The sequence below is a fragment of the Rhineura floridana genome, chromosome 7 (assembly GCF_030035675.1).
Source record: "Rhineura floridana isolate rRhiFlo1 chromosome 7, rRhiFlo1.hap2, whole genome shotgun sequence".
Taxonomy (NCBI): Eukaryota; Metazoa; Chordata; class Lepidosauria; order Squamata; family Rhineuridae; genus Rhineura; species Rhineura floridana.
This window is the reverse complement of record NC_084486.1, coordinates 43,794,988-43,813,645: the sequence shown is the minus strand read 5'-3', so window position 1 is coordinate 43,813,645 and position 18,658 is coordinate 43,794,988. Positions and strand designations below refer to the sequence as shown.

General features: G+C 41.5%; 1 protein-coding gene across 10 annotated transcripts in view; it reads left to right on the top strand.

The window, feature by feature from the left end:
• The window catches only part of PRKG1 (protein kinase cGMP-dependent 1), a 1,123,517-nt gene that overhangs the window by 463,711 nt on the left and 641,148 nt on the right, over positions 1-18,658 (top strand). The window contains exon 1 of one of the 10 annotated variants that reach the window (XM_061635364.1): positions 2,406-2,448. The exons of 8 other annotated variants lie outside the window; for them this stretch is intronic. In XM_061635364.1, coding sequence (XP_061491348.1) covers positions 2,406-2,448 — 43 coding nt within the window. Of the gene's footprint in view, positions 1-2,405; positions 2,449-17,998; positions 18,048-18,658 lie in introns of those variants that run through there. One more of the 10 variants, XM_061635365.1, reaches the window with a different exon arrangement.

Sequence of the window (18,658 nt, the reverse complement as noted above, 5' to 3'; positions counted from 1 at the left end):
AAGCAAAGTAAGAACACCAACAAACATACCAAAATATAATTTGCCATCTTTGGAGATGCAGTCCTGATTGTAGGTGTTGCCACATCTCACCATATTCTCAGAGGCACATGTTACCAAATTCTTCCAAGCTACACAGGAGGTAGATTGAACTGTGAAAGACTAACCCAAATTGTGTTTGCATATTTTCAAATTTGTAGGGTAGTACAGTATCTTAGAGAGGATGTCAGATCTCCTGCTCCCTTGGTGCATTCACTATAGCTACCCAATTTCCCTGCTTTTTAAAGTTTGATAGAAATGTATGTTGGCTATAGTACATTCTTAAACGACATGGTTTTTTGTCTTGTTTTGTTTGTTTTGCCTGTTAGTGAATTCCTCTGCTTTTTAATCTGGGAAGTAATAAATGGGATCCTGTGCATGTTTGCCTAGAATGGATTGATCATTTGCATACTTATTGAGGTCAGTGGGCTTTAGTCCCCTGCAATCATGCTTAGGGTAAGTGAGACTGGCCAGGGAAGAAGAGGAGGGAGAGCAAGAGTCGGGAGGCCAGGGGGAAGGGGGAAAGAGGGGATGATGAAGGGTAATGGAGAGGAGAGGGGAAGGAGAATAGGGGGAAGGAAGGGGGATGAGAGCAGGCAGGGGAGGGGAGGTTTTATCATTTGAGTTATGCTTATTGAGTTGAGTGGGATTTACTGCCATGCAATCTTGCGCAGGATAGGTGAAACTGACCGCAAAGAGGAGGAGAAGTGGGAGGGAGGACTGGAGTGGGAAGGAGAGGGGAAGGGGATTGGGTGGGCGGGCATTGGGTTGAAAGAAAGCCCCATTCCTTTCCGTAAGGAAAATATTGTTAACAGTATCATTATAATTCAGGATTTTCCCCACTTTTTTTATTCTACAGCAGACACACATAGTCTCCCACCCAGATTTCAACCAAAGCTGACCCTGATTAGCCAAGCCAAACAACTGTTAATCTGGTGTTTAGAACACTGAGAGTTGCTTCTTACTGAGCATGCCTGCACTATCATGAACTCCAATGTTAATTTTCTTAAATGAATTAAAAATCAGCCATGCCTTTTTAAACTTTTAAACTGCAGAAGATGAAGGTCAGAGTATGGCACAAGGTCAGTACTCTGCGAACATGGGTGATTTTTAATTAATTTCACAAAATTATGAAACCTTGACAGAACAAAGTCCAACAGGGGTCTGGATTTTTTACTTCTGTTTCCCAACTTTAATTTCTGGATTCTCTTTGAGTGTTTTGTGAATTGCCAAAAACACTTAGATGATTGTTAAACAAGAATTTCTGAGTTTAGGTCTATATGTTTTGTAAGATTTTGTTTTGAAATGAGCTTATGGGAAACAGCAGAATGGCATGGGGGTTATTTTCAAATTAACATGGTGGAATGTGAAAAATCCACACTGGCTATAGTATACTGCCACTCCTGTGGCTGTATAATAAACATAACAAATTCTTACCTTGTTTAAAAGTGGCAAAGGAGCTTCTGTGTGTGCAGGGTGCTGCAGGTGCAGCATGCCTCCTAATTGGCTATGGGGAAACAGGAACATTAGCAATCCAGACTGCCACAGCTGTTTTGGCAGTTCGCCAAGCTACCCCAGGGAAAGGTGCTGGTTGTGAACTCTAAAGCCCTATGAACTGGGACCAGAGTTTCTTAGAAATATTTTTTTTGTATGAATCCTTTTGTGTGTTCATAGGAACATAGGAAGCTGCCTTACACCAAGTCAGATATTTGGTCCATCTAGCTCAGTATTATCTACACTGATTGGCAGCAGCTCTCCAGGATTTCAGACAGGGTTCTCTCCCATCCCTACCTGAAGATTATTATTATTATTTATTTTATTTGTATCCCGCCCTTCCTCCCAGCAGGAGCCCAGGGCGCCAAACAAGGCACTAAAAACACTTTAAAACATCATAAAAACAAATCTTAAAATACATTAAGACAAAACAGCTTTAAAAACATTTTAAAAACTTTTTAAAAGTGTTAAAAACATTATTAAAAACATATTAAGCAATTCTTAATTGATGCTGGGAATCAAACTTGGGACTTTCTGCATGCAAGGCTGAGATATGGCCCTTCCCTTTCAGATGATTAGGCAGAGGGCTAGTTTAAGAAACTGTATCTAGACTATTGATCCTCTTCGCACTAGCACTGCTGTGTGGTTTGGATTCTTCTCATACCAGCAGATTTAGGGAGCTGTTCAGCAGGTCAAGGCGCAAGGTTTCCTCATGAGTAAAGGAACATAGGGAGCTGCCTCACACAGAGTCAGACCATTGGTTCATCCAGCTGAATATTGTCTACAATGACTGACAACAGCTCTCCATAATTTCATGCAGGATATACTCCCAGCCCTACCTGGAGATACTAGGGATTTACCTGGGCCCTTCTGCAATGCAAAGTAGATGCTGTCCCACTGAGCAATGGTCCTTCACCAGTGAGTAATAATTGACAGAGATAAAGCACACATGGTTTGGTCTACCTTCACAGGCGGTAGCTTGGGTATAACAGCAATTGCAGCCACACTTCCCTGTGTGTGAATTCTTTTTTTACCACATGCAACCAAAAAGGTGCATCATCAGTGGGTTTAAGAGGGTTGAGCTGAGTGCATGGAACCACTGTTATTGCTTCTATTAATGTAAGGGAGTGAAGTTAAAGGTAAATGAAATGCAAATAGAAAAAGCAAAACAAGAGACAGTGTTGATTTCCTAAATGCAACACCATACCAACCACAATCAGATTCCTATGAGTAAGGCAGAAAACTTGGCATTCTACAACCAGTCAGGATTCTTAAACAAAAACCAAAACTAAAAAAATCCTGGCGGTCAGTCAGCCAAGATAACAAAAATCCCCATGCAGCATATCCTGATCCAGGACCTGCAGTTAGTGCAGAATGCTGTGGCGCAATTGCTGCCGTGAGTGAGACCCTATCAGCACATAATGCCTCTGCTCTGAAATCTGCAGAGGTTGCTGATTTGCTATCAGGTCAAATTCAAGGTGTGTTTTCCATGTTACGGGTGCCACATAGTACTTGTTCTGCTCTTGTAAGAAATCAATCCTTTAGTGTAGCAGCACCCATGCTTTGGAACTCCCTGCCTATTAACATTACTCAGACTCCTTGGCACCTGTTAAAAACATTTTTATTTATGGAAGCCATACATACCCAGGCATGTAGAAGCTGTTATGTTTTTATTTGTTTTTAACTCATTGTTGGTTTTATTATTTTGAATGTTTTTAAATACTTGTCTTTAACTGTTTTTGCCAACCATTTTATCATTTTAATTCCTTCTGTAAACCGCTTTGAGGTTTTTTACAATAAAGTGGTATATAAATGTTGTAAATAAAATACATAAATAAATGTTGGAGTCACTGGGGCCCTTGCGTCTCTTTCCACTTTTAGGATCAAAGAAATCTGCCTTATGCCAACTCAGGCCATTTGGAACCATCTAGCTCAGTACTGATGACATGGACTAGCACAGGCTCTCTGGGATTCCAGGCAATATTATTTTCCAGAGATTGAATTTTGGACCTTTGCATGTAAAGCACATGCCCTATCACTGAACTACAGCCCTTCTCCTGTTTTAAAAAAGTATCTTTTAATATTGTTCTTTTCAATTCACTAATGAATGCACAGCATACCTAGGGCAGATCCACACCATTCATTTAAAGCACATTCAACACACATTTGAAGCACATGAAGCACACCACAGAATCATGGGAACAGTAGTTTGTTAAGGGTGATGGGATCTATAACCGTGAGGGGAAAACTACACTTCCTGGGATTCTTTGGGGGAAGTCATGCACTGTAAATGCAAGTTGGCTGTCCTTTAAATATACAGGAATACCCCGCATTAATGTACGCAATGGGTCCAGAGCGAGTATGTAAACCAAAAATGTACTTAAAGTGAAGCACTACCTTTTTTTCACTTAAACACAGTAGGCCTTATTTTAAGAAAAAGGGTAAGCTTACCTTTAGCTCAGTTCAGTGTGTGTGAGAGGGTGTGGGACTGTGTGTGTTTCTGAGTTTGTCCGTGCAGTAGGAGGATGTGACACCCTTCCCTGGCTCTCCCTGTCAGGTTCCTACCTGCTTGTGGTTACTGCCTGTCTCTAGGCACCACCAGGGACTCCACCAGTCCAGACTGTCCTTTTATATGGTTTCTCTCCCCGCTCTAGCACAGATCTCAACAAATCCCCCTGCTAGGCAGCACCACCAGTCATGTCCTATAACCAGTAGTCCCAGAGACTCTGCCTGAGTCTCTCTATCTGGTTACCTCTGTGACTGAGTGCTAAAGCTGTCCCAATCCCTTTGATTTACTCAGACTGCTTGTGGTGTTATTCTCTTCACCGCTGCCACCATTTGTTTCCCTTCAGCCTTGGTATTTACCTTACCCTCCCTTCTGGTCTGTGAAACCCCAGCCAAGGATCAGGCCTTTGGTAAACCAAATATATTTATTAAATAACAAAGATAACAAGATTTCTTTAAAAGGCACTTAAGCATATGGTTACATCTATTCCTGAGGTACTGGTCTTAGCATTAATCTGAACTCCACCCTCTCCTCACATCCACCAACTCTCCACACAATCTCCTCTCAAAACCCACCAAAACAACCCTCTCGAGTCCACCAACGTCCACCTCACATCCACACCACATCCACCCAGATTTACCTGACATTCTTCCTTCTTATACTGTCAGCCATTTTAAACACTCAGCCAATCATCCAGCATTCTACTGCCCATTCACTCCCCCTCCTCTTTCACTCCACTTACCATGTATCTTCTAAACAAACAGCACTTACCCTATTTACACTAATACAGGATCATCACATTTCCCCCCCCTTAAAACAACGGCAGAGTATTATTCCTGTTCCAGGATTTATACGTCGCGTTAACAATATAACAAGTCTCTATGGGGAAAATGCCTTTCTTTGTTCCTCCGTCTGGTCACGTCACTGCAGTCCCAGCCACTTGCCTGGAAAGTCCATCGGCCAGTACATTGTCCTTGCCTTTTATGAACTGGAAGTCCACTTGATAGTCCTGTAGGGCCCAGGACCACCTCTGCAGCATAGTGTTATGGTTTTTCATAGTCTGCAACCATAACAAGGCCCATTGATTTATTTATTTTATTTTATTTATTTTATTACATTTTTAGACCACCCTATAGCAATAAGCTCCCAGGGCGGTGTACAGCATAATAAAACAGATTAAAATACAAGCGGATGCAAATACAATACAGTACACAATAAAACATAATTAAAAATTTCCAAATTTAGATTCAATTTTAAAATTTTTAAAATTTTTTAAAATGCCTGGGCAAATAGGTAGGTCTTTACCTGGCGCCGGAAAGATAACAGAGAAGGCGCCACGCGTATCTCGTCAGGGAGGGCGTTCCATAGTTCGGGGGCCACCACCGAGAAGGCCCTAGGTCTAGTTGTCATTCTCCGTGCCTCCTTATGCATTGGGACACGGAGAAGGGCCTTCGACGTCGAGAGCAGCGACCGGGTAGGTACATAGCGGGAGAGGCGTTCCGCCAGGTATTGCAGTCCGATGCCGTTAAGGGCTTTATAGGTAAGAACCAACACTTTGAATCTGGCCCGGAAACATATTGGTAGCCAGTGCAGCTGGGCCAGAACAGGTGTTATATGATCAAATTTTTTAGTCCCAGTAAGGACTCTGGCCGCAGCATTCTGCACCAGCTGAAGTTTCCGAACCGTCTTCAGAGGTAACCCTACGTAGAGTGCATTACAGTAGTCCAATCTAGAGGTTACCAGAGCATGGATAACTGTGGCGAGGTTCTCCCTCTCCTGATAGGGTCGTAGTTGGGCTACCAGCCAAAGCTGGTAGAACGCATTCCGTGCCACCGAGGCTACTTGAGCCTCCAGTGACAGGAGCGGATCTAATAAGACCCCCAAACTACGGACATGCTCCTTTAGGGGGAGTGTAACCTCATCTAGGTCAGGTCGGACATCATCCATCTGGGCAGAGACGTTGTTACCGTGAATCTTCGTCCCCACACGTATGGGCGCAACTTGTTCAGTCCCCACACGACCGCTAGGCACTCCTTTTGGACCGACGAATAGTTTTTCTCCCTTGGCGTCAGCTTGCGACTCAGATACGCCACTGGATGTCTGGTGCCTTCTCTCTCCTGCAGCAAGACGACTCCCAGCGCGAGGTCCGACGCATCTGTAGCCACGATGAATGGTTTCTCATAGTCTGGTGCTATTAATATGGGTCCTTGGCACAAGGCTTGCTTCAGCAGATCAAAAGCCTTCTGACATTCATCCGTCCATACCACACGCTCAGAACACTTCTTCTTTGTTAATTCATGCAAGGGGGTTGCTATTTCCCCAAAATTTCTCACAAACTTCCTATAAAAACCAGCCACACCTAGAAATGCCCTTACTTGTTTTTTGGTTAAGGGGATAGGCCACGCTTGTATTGCCTCCACCTTGCTCCATAAGGGGGTGATTTTCCCACTCCCCACCTTATGTCCTAAATAGATTACTTCCTTTAGCCCAAACTGGCATTTCTTAGCTTTTATTGTGAGGCCTGCTTTTCTTAAGGCCTCCAATACTGTTGTCAGGTGTTGGACATGCTCAGGCACCGATTTGCTAAAAATGGCCACGTCATCGATATAGGCCACTGCAAAATCTGACATGCCTTGCAACACAGTATTGATTAGCCTCTGAAATGAACTTGGTGAATTCCTTAGTCCCATGGGTAAGGTCACAAACTCATATAACCCATCTGGTGTACTGAAGGCAGTTTTGGCTCTGGATTGCTCGTCTAGTTCCATTTGCCAAAATCCTTTACAGAGGTCTAACATAGAGATAATGGTTGCTGCCCCCAATAACACTAACATTGTGTCTACCCTGGGCATGGGATACGCATCTGGGACCGTGATTTTATTGATTAGCCGATAATCAATGCAAAACCTTGTCGTTCCATCTTTTTTCGGAACCAGGACAATACTTGAGGCCCAGGGACTGATGGATTCCCTGATCACTCCTAATTCCAGCATATCTTCGACCTCCTTTTTAATCTCACTCAAAACTTTCCCATTCACACGGTACGGCATAGATCTGATTGGGGCATGTTCTCCAGTATTAATGGAATGTTTGGCTATACTGGTTCGGCCAGGTTTATTACTAAAGAGATTCCCATAGTTTTTCAAAACTCTCAGAATCTCTTCCTTTACTTCCTCCTCCACCTCCTCTGACCATTCCACTTGATCTACCCCTCCTTTGTCTTTGCTTTCCTGTACCAAATCTGGAAGTTCAGGCCCACTTCCCTCAGGGAATAAGGTAACTTGCAACACCTGTGCATCCCTGGTATGGTAAGGCTTTAACATATTTACATGAACCACTTTGTTTTTGTTTAATTGGTCTGTGGTGATTACATACGTCACTGTGTCAAGCCTTTCTCTGATGGTATATGGTCCTTCCCAGTTAGCCTGTAATTTGTCATGTTTCCTGGGTATGAACGCCATAACCCTATCTCCCACATCATACACACGTTCCCTGGCTGTTCTGTCATACCAGTAACTTTGCTTCTCCTGTGCTTGACCCAAATTCTTTTTCACCACCTCCATTATTGATGTTAATTTATTGCGGAATTCCAATACAAAATCTACTACAGATGTTTTGTACTCTCCCAGGGTTCCTTCCCATGAATTTTTTAATAGTTCCAAAGGTCCCCTCACTTTTCTAGTGAACATGAGTTCAAAGGGTGAGAAGCCTGTTGACTCTTGAGGGACTTCTCTGTATGCAAATAAGAAGCATCCCAAACGTTCATCCCAGTCTTGTAGGTGTTCTTGTACATAGCTTCTTATCATGCCCTTCAAAATGCCATTGAATCTCTCTGTTAGCCCATTAGTGGCGGGATGGTAAGTAGTGGTCTTTAGATGTTTTAGACCACAACATTTCCACATACATTGCATCACTTCTCCCATGAATACACTGCCTTGATCCGTCAGCACTTCATGAGGGAAACCCAGCCTCATAAAGATTTTTAATAAAGCCTCTGCCACTACAGGGGCTTCTACAGATCTTAGTGCTTCTGCGTCTGGGTACCTGGTGGCAAAATCCACCACCACCACTAGATATTTCTTGCCATGCCTTGTGGGTTTGGAAAAAGGGCCCACCAAATCTATTCCCACTCTATAAAAGGGTTGTCCAATTATAGGAAGGGGCTTTAAGGGTGCCTTAGTCTTTACTCCACTTTTTCCCACCTTTTGGCATATACCACAAGATAGACAATGTTGTTTTACATCTTTGGAGATGTTTGACCAATAATAGTGTGCAGCCAATCTCCTCTTGGTCTTTTTTATTCCCAGATGTCCTGCACATGGCTACCTCTAGCAATCTGGTTCTGTATTTGCTAGGTACTATTAATTGCTTCACTGGTTCACATTCATCCTTTCTCTCAGCAGGCATCCACAGTCTATATAAAATCCCATTCTCACACACAACTTGATTCCTCAGTTTGTCAGTGAAAGGAATCTGTTGGGTCAGGGCTTGTTCCTTTATTTGATTCAAACTGGTATCTTTATTCAATTCTTCTCTGAAATGCTCTGTCTCTTCCCCAGAGACCAGTTGATACAGTTTGTCTCCTTCAGCAGGCCTGCTAGTGGTTGTCATGGCGACCTGAGGCTCGCTAACAGTTTCCACCCTGTTTGCTTCAGACCCCCTTAACATGGCTTCTTTTTCTCTGCCAAGTTGCTGTCTGGTCACCACATATATTTTCCCTCGGGCTCCCATAACATCTCTTCCCAGTATCACTGGTTCTTGTTGTTGGGCATTAATGCCTACTTTATATCTGCCCTCTCAGCCTCTCCACGCCATTTTCACCAGGGCCACAGGCAAGCTTTTTGGTTGACCCCTCACTCCTTGGATATTCACCATTTCCTGAGGTAATATTTCTTCAGATTTTATTAAATCTGGCCTCAGTAACGTCTGAGCGGCACCAGTGTCAAGCAGTGCCCAATAATTTGCCCCTTGTACACTCACTTCCTCTCTCAGACTTGAATCAAGGTCTGTTACTTCTGTCCAGTTTATCTGGCAAAACTGAACCTTTTTCGCTGTTTCTAAAGCCTTGGGCTCTGTTTTCACTGCCCTTGTCTGAGCAAGATTACTAATGGGGTTGGCAACCTCACATTGAAAACGTAGGTGCCCCGGTCTACCACATTTGTAGCACAATTTCTCCTCTGTTTTAGGGTACACAGATCCACTCTGGGGTGTCCTGTGCCCTTCAGATTTTACTGGAGGACTCACTCGCTGTGGTACCACATCCCTTCTGCCAGCACTATATGGTCTGGGTTTAAACTCTCTTGATGTTTTCCCCACCCAGCCAGTTCTATTGGAGGCGAAGTGATCCGCCATCTCTGCGGCCTCCTGCACAGATGTAGGGGAACGGTCTTTGACCAGGAGCCTTATTTCTGGTGGTAACTGATGGTATAATTGATCCAGTATCATGAGGCTTTTCACCTCTTCCACTGACTGAGCTTTGGCACTACTCATCCACTTTCCAAATATATCCATCAATTTTGCTCCCAGTTCCACAAAAGACCTCCCTGCTTGGATCTGGCAGTTTCTGAAAAGCTTTCTAAAGTAGTCAGGTCCCAGTCTGAACCTTTTGTATACTGCCTCTTTAAACTCAGCATAGGTGACGGGCTTGTCTGAGGGGAAATATTGGTATACCTCAGCCAATTCCCCTTTAATCAGGTTTGATAAATACTGCATGTATTTATCTTCAGGTAGCCCCCACAACTGAGCTGCCTTTTCAAAGGTTGTGAGATAAATTTGAGGATCTTGACCAGGCTCATAGACAGCAAAGTCCTTTGGAGTAATTTTTATTTTTGTTTCATTTCTGTCCTTTCTTGTTTCATCAGAATGAAACTTCTCTCTTTCAAATTTTAACTTTTCTGCCTGTAATTCCGCATCCACTCTCATTCTCTCAGTTTCCATCCTCAATCTCTCAGTTTCCAACTCCCTCTGCTTGTCTTTTTCCTCAGCCTCCCATCTTAACTTCTCTCTCAAGTACTCTATATAAGTGGGATTGCTTAAATATCCTTCTGGGGTCTCTTCCCTGACAGGCTGTTTTTGCTGGGCAGTTGCAAATCCTATAAGTGCTACCCTCAATTCATCTACCCCTTTACCCTCATGAGGTAAATTGAATGTTATGCACTTCTCCACCAGCTCCTCTCTTTTCATTTTTATATATTCAGCCATGGTGTTTGAGTTCACTCACTCTTTGCCACACACTCTTTGCCAGTCACTCTCACAAGTAATCTTGTTTTGTTATTTTTGTTTGCCACACCACTGTTAGGGATTCTCTAGTATTCGTACCACTGCTACAGCCAACACCTGTGATGTAGTCTCCTTTGTCACCACGTGTCTTTGGGACTCTCTTTGGTTCGTATCCCACCGCTACTGCCACCACATGTGACACCCTTCCCTGGCTCTCCCTGTCAGGTTTCTTCCTGCTCGTGGTTACTGCCTGTCTCTAGGCACCACCAGGGACTCCACCAGTCCAGACTGTCCTTTTATATGGTTTCTCTCCCCGCTCTAGCACAGATCTCAACAAATCCCCCTGCTAGGCAGCACCACCAGTCACGTCCTATAACCAGTAGTCCCAGAGACTCTGCCTGAGTCTCTCTATCTGGTTACCTCTGTGACTGAGTGCTAAAGCTGTCCCAATCCCTTTGATTTACTCAGACTGCTTGTGGTGTTATTCTCTTCACCGCTGCCACCATTTGTTTCCCTTCAGCCTTGGTATTTACCTTACCCTCCCTTCTGGTCTGTGAAACCCCAGCCAAGGATCAGGCCTTTGGTAAACCAAATATATTTATTAAATAACAAAGATAACAAGATTTCTTTAAAAGGCACTTAAGCATATGGTTACATCTATTCCTGAGGTACTGGTCTTAGCATTAATCTGAACTCCACCCTCTCCTCACATCCACCAACTCTCCACACAATCTCCTCTCAAAACCCACCAAAACAACCCTCTCAAGTCCACCAACGTCCACTTCACATCCACACCACATCCACCCAGATTTACCTGACATTCTTCCTTCTTATACTGTCAGCCATTTTAAACACTCAGCCAATCATCCAGCATTCTACTGCCCATTCACTCCCCCTCCTCTTTTACTCCACTTACCATGTATCTTCTAAACAAGCAGCACTTACCCTATTTACACTAATACAGGATCATCACAGCCTTATTTTAAGAAAAAGGATAAGCTTACCTTTAGCTAAGTTCAGTGTGTGTGAGAGGGTGTGGGACTGTGTGTGTTTCTGAGTTTGTCTATCCACTTGTTCCCCCTCCTTTCTTTCTCTCACCATTTTTTGGGGGGGGTTGTCTTCCCCATTTTTTTCCACCCTTCCTTCCCTCATTTGGGTTGGGGGCAGCGGTGGCTGCCATTCCCTGTTCCCCATCAGGTGAGACGCTTTTGCGACTCTCAAGCCTGTTTTGCTGCTCTCAAAGCCTGTCCTTGCCACCCACTTCCTTTCCATTCAGGCGGCGGCTTTGTTTTTTTGGCTGCTAGAAGCTTGCAGCTGTGGCTCCCTTTTTTGCAGCCCTTGTTGGCGAAGGCGGCGGCTTTGTATTTTTGGATGCAGCTCCCTTTTTGCAGCCTTTGCTGTAGTCTCACTTAGCGTTTTCAGCTGTGAGGTTTTCTCCTTCCCAGCTCGCCACCGTGGCCATCAGGAGACTGCCACTGTGCCTCTTCCTCCCGGCTTGTTTCTACACTTTCTCCAGCTCACTACTGTGGTTGTGAGGAGGCTGTGGCAGCTGCTCTTCTGGAGACCGCAGCTGATCCCCCCTCCCCCTGGGCTCGCTTCTGTCATCGTGAGGAGGACGCATCAGCTGGTCTTATTTTCACAGCACCGACTTCTTGTCTGTACTCACGAGTGACCGTAAAGTGAAGGTCCGTATAACAGGGTATTCCTGTATTGTGTGGATCTACTTAATAAACTTTGCCTGCATGTAAATCATTTTAATTAATTTTTAAAATGGAAATAAGCTACATAGTTTACTCAGCCTAATCTGCCCCTCAGAGTGAAAACAACAGAGGGGAACCATGACCACCCCAAGCAAAAAGGGCACACTTAAATATAGAGGAAATAATAATTTACAGCCATAGTGTGAAATCATATACTTATTGGAACATAGTATGAAGAAATACTTATATAAGCATGATGGTAAAATATGTTTATTATTTACACAACCTGTAAAGATAATTATAGTGCAATCCTATGTTTGTTTACTCAGAAGCAAGTCCCAATGTATTCAGTTTGGGCTTACTCAGAACTGCAACCTCAAATGATAAGGAACTTCACTCACCCAACCCAAAATTCAGAACCATGCCACTTTAAAGTGTTTTGCAACTGTTTTATACTTGTTTTTTATGGTTACTGCATTTTAAAGGGATTTATTTCTTGTTGTGAGCTGCCTTGGTTTCCACTCAGCAACTCTACCTCACAGGGATGTTGGAAGACTGCATATACACACACACTGGAGATGTAAAATACATACACCCCATATAATAGTTTATTGTCAAAACCAGTTGATCATTGCAGAACATTTTTAAAATAAAAAAAATAAAATCAGTATTCGTCTCCTATAAAATAAAAGCAGTGACACCTAAGTAAACCCTACCTAATTGCTTTAAAAACAAGATTGGAGGGGGAGAGAAAGGTTTACAACACAAACACAATCCTTTTCTATGTTTATTAAAAAGTCCCATTAATTTACAGCACAAACATAACCATGTCTACTCAATAGTAAGTCCTCTTGAATTCAGTTGGGTTTACGCCTGGTATATGGGATTATCAATGCAGCTTTATCTCAGAAAAGCAAGTATTGGATTAAAGCTTCATAAAACACTGCCATCTTCAGCAGCCCAGGAAAATTTAAACTTGTTTTACTCCCCATAATTAGAAAAGTGCAACACAATGTAATGGCATTTAGAATTCCTGCATACACGACAAAAAGACTTTAGCTACTGCTGAAAGCTATAAATTTACTCAGTTTATGAGATTTTCAGACAAGCAAGAAAAAACAACATTTTTCTGGACTTGCAATGGGTTCTAGCCATTTCCTGGAGGTCAACAAATCCCTTGTCAATCACAATCCCTACTTCACTTATCGGCTACAAACCTGAAAGGGCGGGGTTAGAGCAGTCAGCTACAATCTCATTTAACAGAAGTTGTGGGGGCAGGGGCTGACTTTTTGGTGTATATCTGTTGAAGCAGACCACCTAGAAACTTCATTTTTTTAAAAAAAAGAAAGCTGAGAGTCTGGAGATTGAGGTGACACACTTGGAGACCCGGAGAGAACCCCAACAATCCAGAGTCTCTGGGCAAAAACTGGAGACTTGATAATCCTAGTTCCAATTTATTTTTGTCCTACTTTTGTTGTGCTATAACCTCTCCTGACACCAAAAATGTGGTAGCATTGGAGAAGCATCACATAACAAACTAAAGCAGAATAAATCCACCACTAATGCACTAGTATTGTGCCAAGAATTTGTTGCAGAATACTTGTGCAATAAACCACCGTCTGAAGTGGGCCTATGTTAGGGCATTTAAATCATTTGCCACCCTGAGTGAGCTGCTATCATGTGTGGGTAATCTCAGGATGTTTTGTCTGTTTTCATTAGCTCTCCTTAAGCCTCAGACATGCTAGGGTAGGATCTTGGCTGTTCTACAGAAAACTCGCCGGTTCAACAACGTTACACTGAGAACAGGGACTGGCAGTGGCACCACTTGGTAAATTTACCATTCCACTCCCTGATGGCATTGTTTAGGATGACTCACCACATGAGTTTGGTCCATCTCATGGGCTTTCCTGTTTAGGAAATGCCATTCATGATGATAGTGGGTGGGCAAACTCACATTGTGATGACCCAGCACTGTGAATTGTATCATTGGGTATACCTTCTTGGGAATTTCTCCAAGAAGAAGGTATACCAATGGACTTTCCCTCTAATTTTTAGAAGAAACTTTAGGGGAAAAGTTATTTGGCATTTTGAAACCAGCATTGATTTTATGTTCTCTAGTTATGATTATAACTATAGCTATTTAAATTGCTTGTTGAATGTGATTATGTGCATTTATGCAATAATAGGTGTTGTTTTTTTGTAAGTTGCCTTTGATGTGATGAGGATGCCAGGCATAAATAAATATAAAAAATAAATGTAACCAACCATTGTTGCAATTAATTACATAACTAAGTGGGAGGAGATAGAGCCATCACCAGTAACAGAAACACTGCTTCTGTCTCATTACCCAGAAACAGCTGAAGATCAGGTGGCACCTGGAGGTAATCAACCAAATCACAAAAAATTGACAATTTCCCCAAGTAAAGATTATCTCAAATTCACCAGTAATAAATGAGAGGCACATTTGTAACTGATTAATGCAAGTGATTATTTCAGAAGCTTATTTTTTTTTTTAATACTTTTTATTCAAATTTTTCAAAAGACAAACAAAACAAAGTCAAAAAACATAACAATACAACAAAAAAATAAAAATAAAATAGTTGACTTCCGATTTGTCGCAGATAAGCTATGAGTATATAATATACATCAAACCTGTCCCTTAATATATACATACAGGATCACTTTTCTCCATAGGCTATCTTAGTTAATCGTCAAATCCCAATATCATCATTTTATTTTGATCTTTCAACAAAAAGTCTAAGAGAGGCTTCCATTCCTTATTATTTCAGAAGCTTATGATAGTTGCTCATTTTTACAGTAGAAACAATCTATATTAAAACAGTTAAGAAAAATTCAAGATAAGGTACAGGACTGTTAGTAGAAAAAAACAGGAAGTTAAATTACTATGGTAAGTAAAGGGTAGAAAGGTCAGAGCTAAGAAGTAGCACTCATCCTATTTCTGAGGAAGTGTATCGTGTATGCTTTATGGATTTTCTTCTAACAGGATACTGGCTATTAAATATTCTTGGCAGCATCACTGTCTGATCTTCACCAGACTCTATAATTTAAATCAGTTTCAGCATTGTCAGATAATATATTTTTCTTAGATTGGAAGCAATCTCCTAGACTTTTGTTAACATTTTATTTGTTTGCTGCAGTGTCAACTCTTTGTTTATAAAGACCCTCTGTTTGATTACAAATAACTTAATTCAAATGTGAATGATATAGTTTTCTTTGGGTGCAATATTTCTTAGCATAGGACAAATGACTTAAATGATTTTAAATAACTCCTTATAATCTTATTTAATTACTTGTCCCAGTCTTAAGCATACTGCTGTTTCATGTCTATTATCATCTCTTCCCATAGTCAGGAAACGGAACCAAAAAGCAACCTGTCGATCTTTTTATTGTTTAATGCCAGTGATGGTTGGTTCTGCATCATGTTTTTGGAGACAAATCCCATGTTTGACCACACTGAGTCAATGCTACAAACAAATCTAAACAAAATAAAAAGTGCACATTTCAGATATTAAATATCAAAGATATTGGATTAACTAGTGATATGTCAAACTGCAGCTTCCTTGGCATAAAAGGTTGCTTAATGGAACCTGTGCAGTGTATACTTGACTGTACACTTCATTAATTAAAATAGAATTTGTCTTCTTAGTTTCATATACCTGGGACTGAATCAGGCCTCGTGCCAGTGGGCAGCCAGGTTGGGCACTGGCTGAGGGCCCCTGCAATCCAGAAGGTCTCATGAGGTGCTCATCCTCAGTCTGGGAGGGTGGAGCTGGCATGGATCACAGGGCCCAGTGACCCAACACTGCCACAGATTGTAGAGTGAGAACTCTACCCTCTCAGGACCCCCCCATGAAGGTAGCGCAGGGTTAAATAGGTCTGTCTGCCCCACCTTGCTTCCACTTTGCCATGTCAGCATGCTAGCATGTGGTGAACATATGCCTGCCATCACCCAAGATGGCAGTGGGGGCATCCTTAAGGGGTTGATGTGGGAGGTAGGTGGGTAGATGGGAGGGATTGGGGAGCATGATGACACAGGCCCAGGGCAATCTGGTGCCAAAGAGCCTGAATGATTGTATACGTTGGGTTGTTGTCAACTGAGGCCTACTCAGAGTAGACCCATTAAAATTAATGAACCTGACCTAAAAAAACACCATGGAAAATTCAGCTGACTATAATAGAATTTTGTTTTGTGTGTCTGTGTGTGAACTACTAAGGGGAGTACAGAAATCACTATTATACTTTCTTTGACTCCTTGCCTTTTCCCCATTGGCCTTTGAATTCAGAATGTTCTATCTTTCATGCCTTTATTGCATTTTTCAAGGCAACTATTATTTTGTTACTAATATATCTTTTGGGGGAGATAAATTTTGATAATACATCAAAGGAAGATATGTGTTATTTGATAATACATCAAAGGAAGATACATGTTATTTGCAAAATATATTCCATACAGCATTTTGGAAATTCTGCTCTTCAACAAGGTGCACTTTTGAGAGTTTCCATATATTTGTCTAGTATTGTTGCTGTTTCTAAGTATGGTGTAATAATGTGCCAGTTGTGAAACTGGGACCATGACAGAGGACAGAACAGTTGGACTAGTTTCTGCTGCACTGCACAACCATCGCACCATGTGGCTAGAGCATGTTGCATTGCAACTACCAACTTAGCAGGGTTCAGATGACATAGGATCCAGTGGGATTCCTCCTAGTCCTATAGAATTAATTGGGCTGACTTCCAAGTAAGTAGGGTTAGGATTTTAGCCTGATATATCTGATGACAGATTACATTTGCATCATTTGCTTTTTCTGTAAAAGAGTTCTGATGATTCTGTCCAGCTGAGAATTAGATTACTTACTGAAAATATAAAAGCAATAATAAAGATTTTTTTAAGCATGTATTATTTTATATTCTATTCTACATTTATTTGGAAAATATAGCATTCTGCTCTTCAAGACTTTCAAAGTAATTTACATAGAATTTGAAATTAAAATATAAAGTTTAATAAAATCAAACAATAAACATGGTGATGCAGCAGAGCACAAGATAAAGTTCTAAAAGTTAAAATTAATTTAAAACTAATAGAAATGGTGCCAAGGAAGTTTCCCTTACGAGAAATTCCAAAGATAGGGAACACAGTATATAAGCTTTTACAAAATCATCACCGTCATCTGTTTTTTTCTTGTAGCAGTAATGCGATGTACAAGACTGTACCTATAGAATATCTTCTGACTTTCTCAGGCAGAAGATATGTCCTGTATGGAATCTGGACACTGTTTATACAACTTGAACATGGTATTAGTATATAAACTTAAAATATCAAGTTTGAGCATTGTTTTGCCAAGTTTATCTGGTATATGAGAAGTTACACAAAGGAACAGCAACTCCATATCTGCTACAAGATAAAATGTACTTGTTCTGTCAACATGATTGTCCATAAATGTGAGGAGAATGCCATTGTCCTTTGTCAAACGGATAATCACAACCTTTGGCCATGTTTCATTGTCTGCCATAATGAGAGACTGCAATGTGTTCTCCCCTTCTCATTAAGCACAACACATACCAAATGTGTTTCATTGTAACAAAATGAATTATTTATTTATTTATTATTTATTATTTTATTTATTAAATTTATATACCGCCCGACTAGCAATAGCTCTCTGGGCGGTGAACATAAAACAGCATAAAAATACAATAAATAACAAAACAATACTAAAATACAAGCAACAATCCAACACAATTAACTAAAGTTGCTGTGGATGGTGAGCTCCAATATTTCATGGGATTATAATTTCTAATGCTGGATGATGATGATGATGATGATGCCTTAGAAATATTTATGAAAAACCTTGAAAAGCCAGGAAATGAAGAGTGTAAACGTGAAGGAAAAAAAGATTGGGTATTGAAGTTAAAATATCAGTTTGGATGGTATAATCCAACAGCTGTTTAGGACAGATGAATAAAATGTGTCTTGTCTTTCTGGTGTTATCAGAGGTCCTAGTGATACTGTTCAGAAACTAATCAGATCTCTTGAATGGCACAAGACATTCTGGAACCTTCCAAAATAAATCAAGGTGTGTTTAATCTTGAGTTACAAAATGTATTTATTTTCTGAAAACAAGATGATATTGCCTGAAGGGCTAGTAAGCATTTAATCTGTGAATAGTTAACACCAAGAACTCCCTCAGGGTCAGTTCAGAAAGCTGAAATGTATTGTAGGACACCTATCTGACCCAGGTGAAATCCATATATTACCATTTGTTCATATATGGCAGTGTTTATTCTGATTTCTGTTTCTGGGAACAGACCCATTGACAAAGTCCACCCACCCTGGACAAGTGTGCATTTGCAAGTGGACCAGTCCTGTAAAGGGAGAGAGTTGTGTGGATGAGCCCGCCACATCTTGCTTTTAAAAGTTGGGTGGGAGGTGCTTGACAGCTTGTTGGGACAACTTCATTGCATCTGTCTGGTCCTGAACTTTCAATCCAGTTCTTGAACATTGTATCTGCTGCTGAACCTGTTGCTTGTCTGAAGAAAGCTTTATCCTTTACTCACAAGTAAGAGCCTCTGTCATTATGTCTTGGGACGGGAGCTGGGACAGAAGGGAGGGGGACTCTCCATTCACAAGGAATCAATTTCTTCCTTTCCCACAACAAAAGAAAGGTTACAGGACATAAAATTCTGC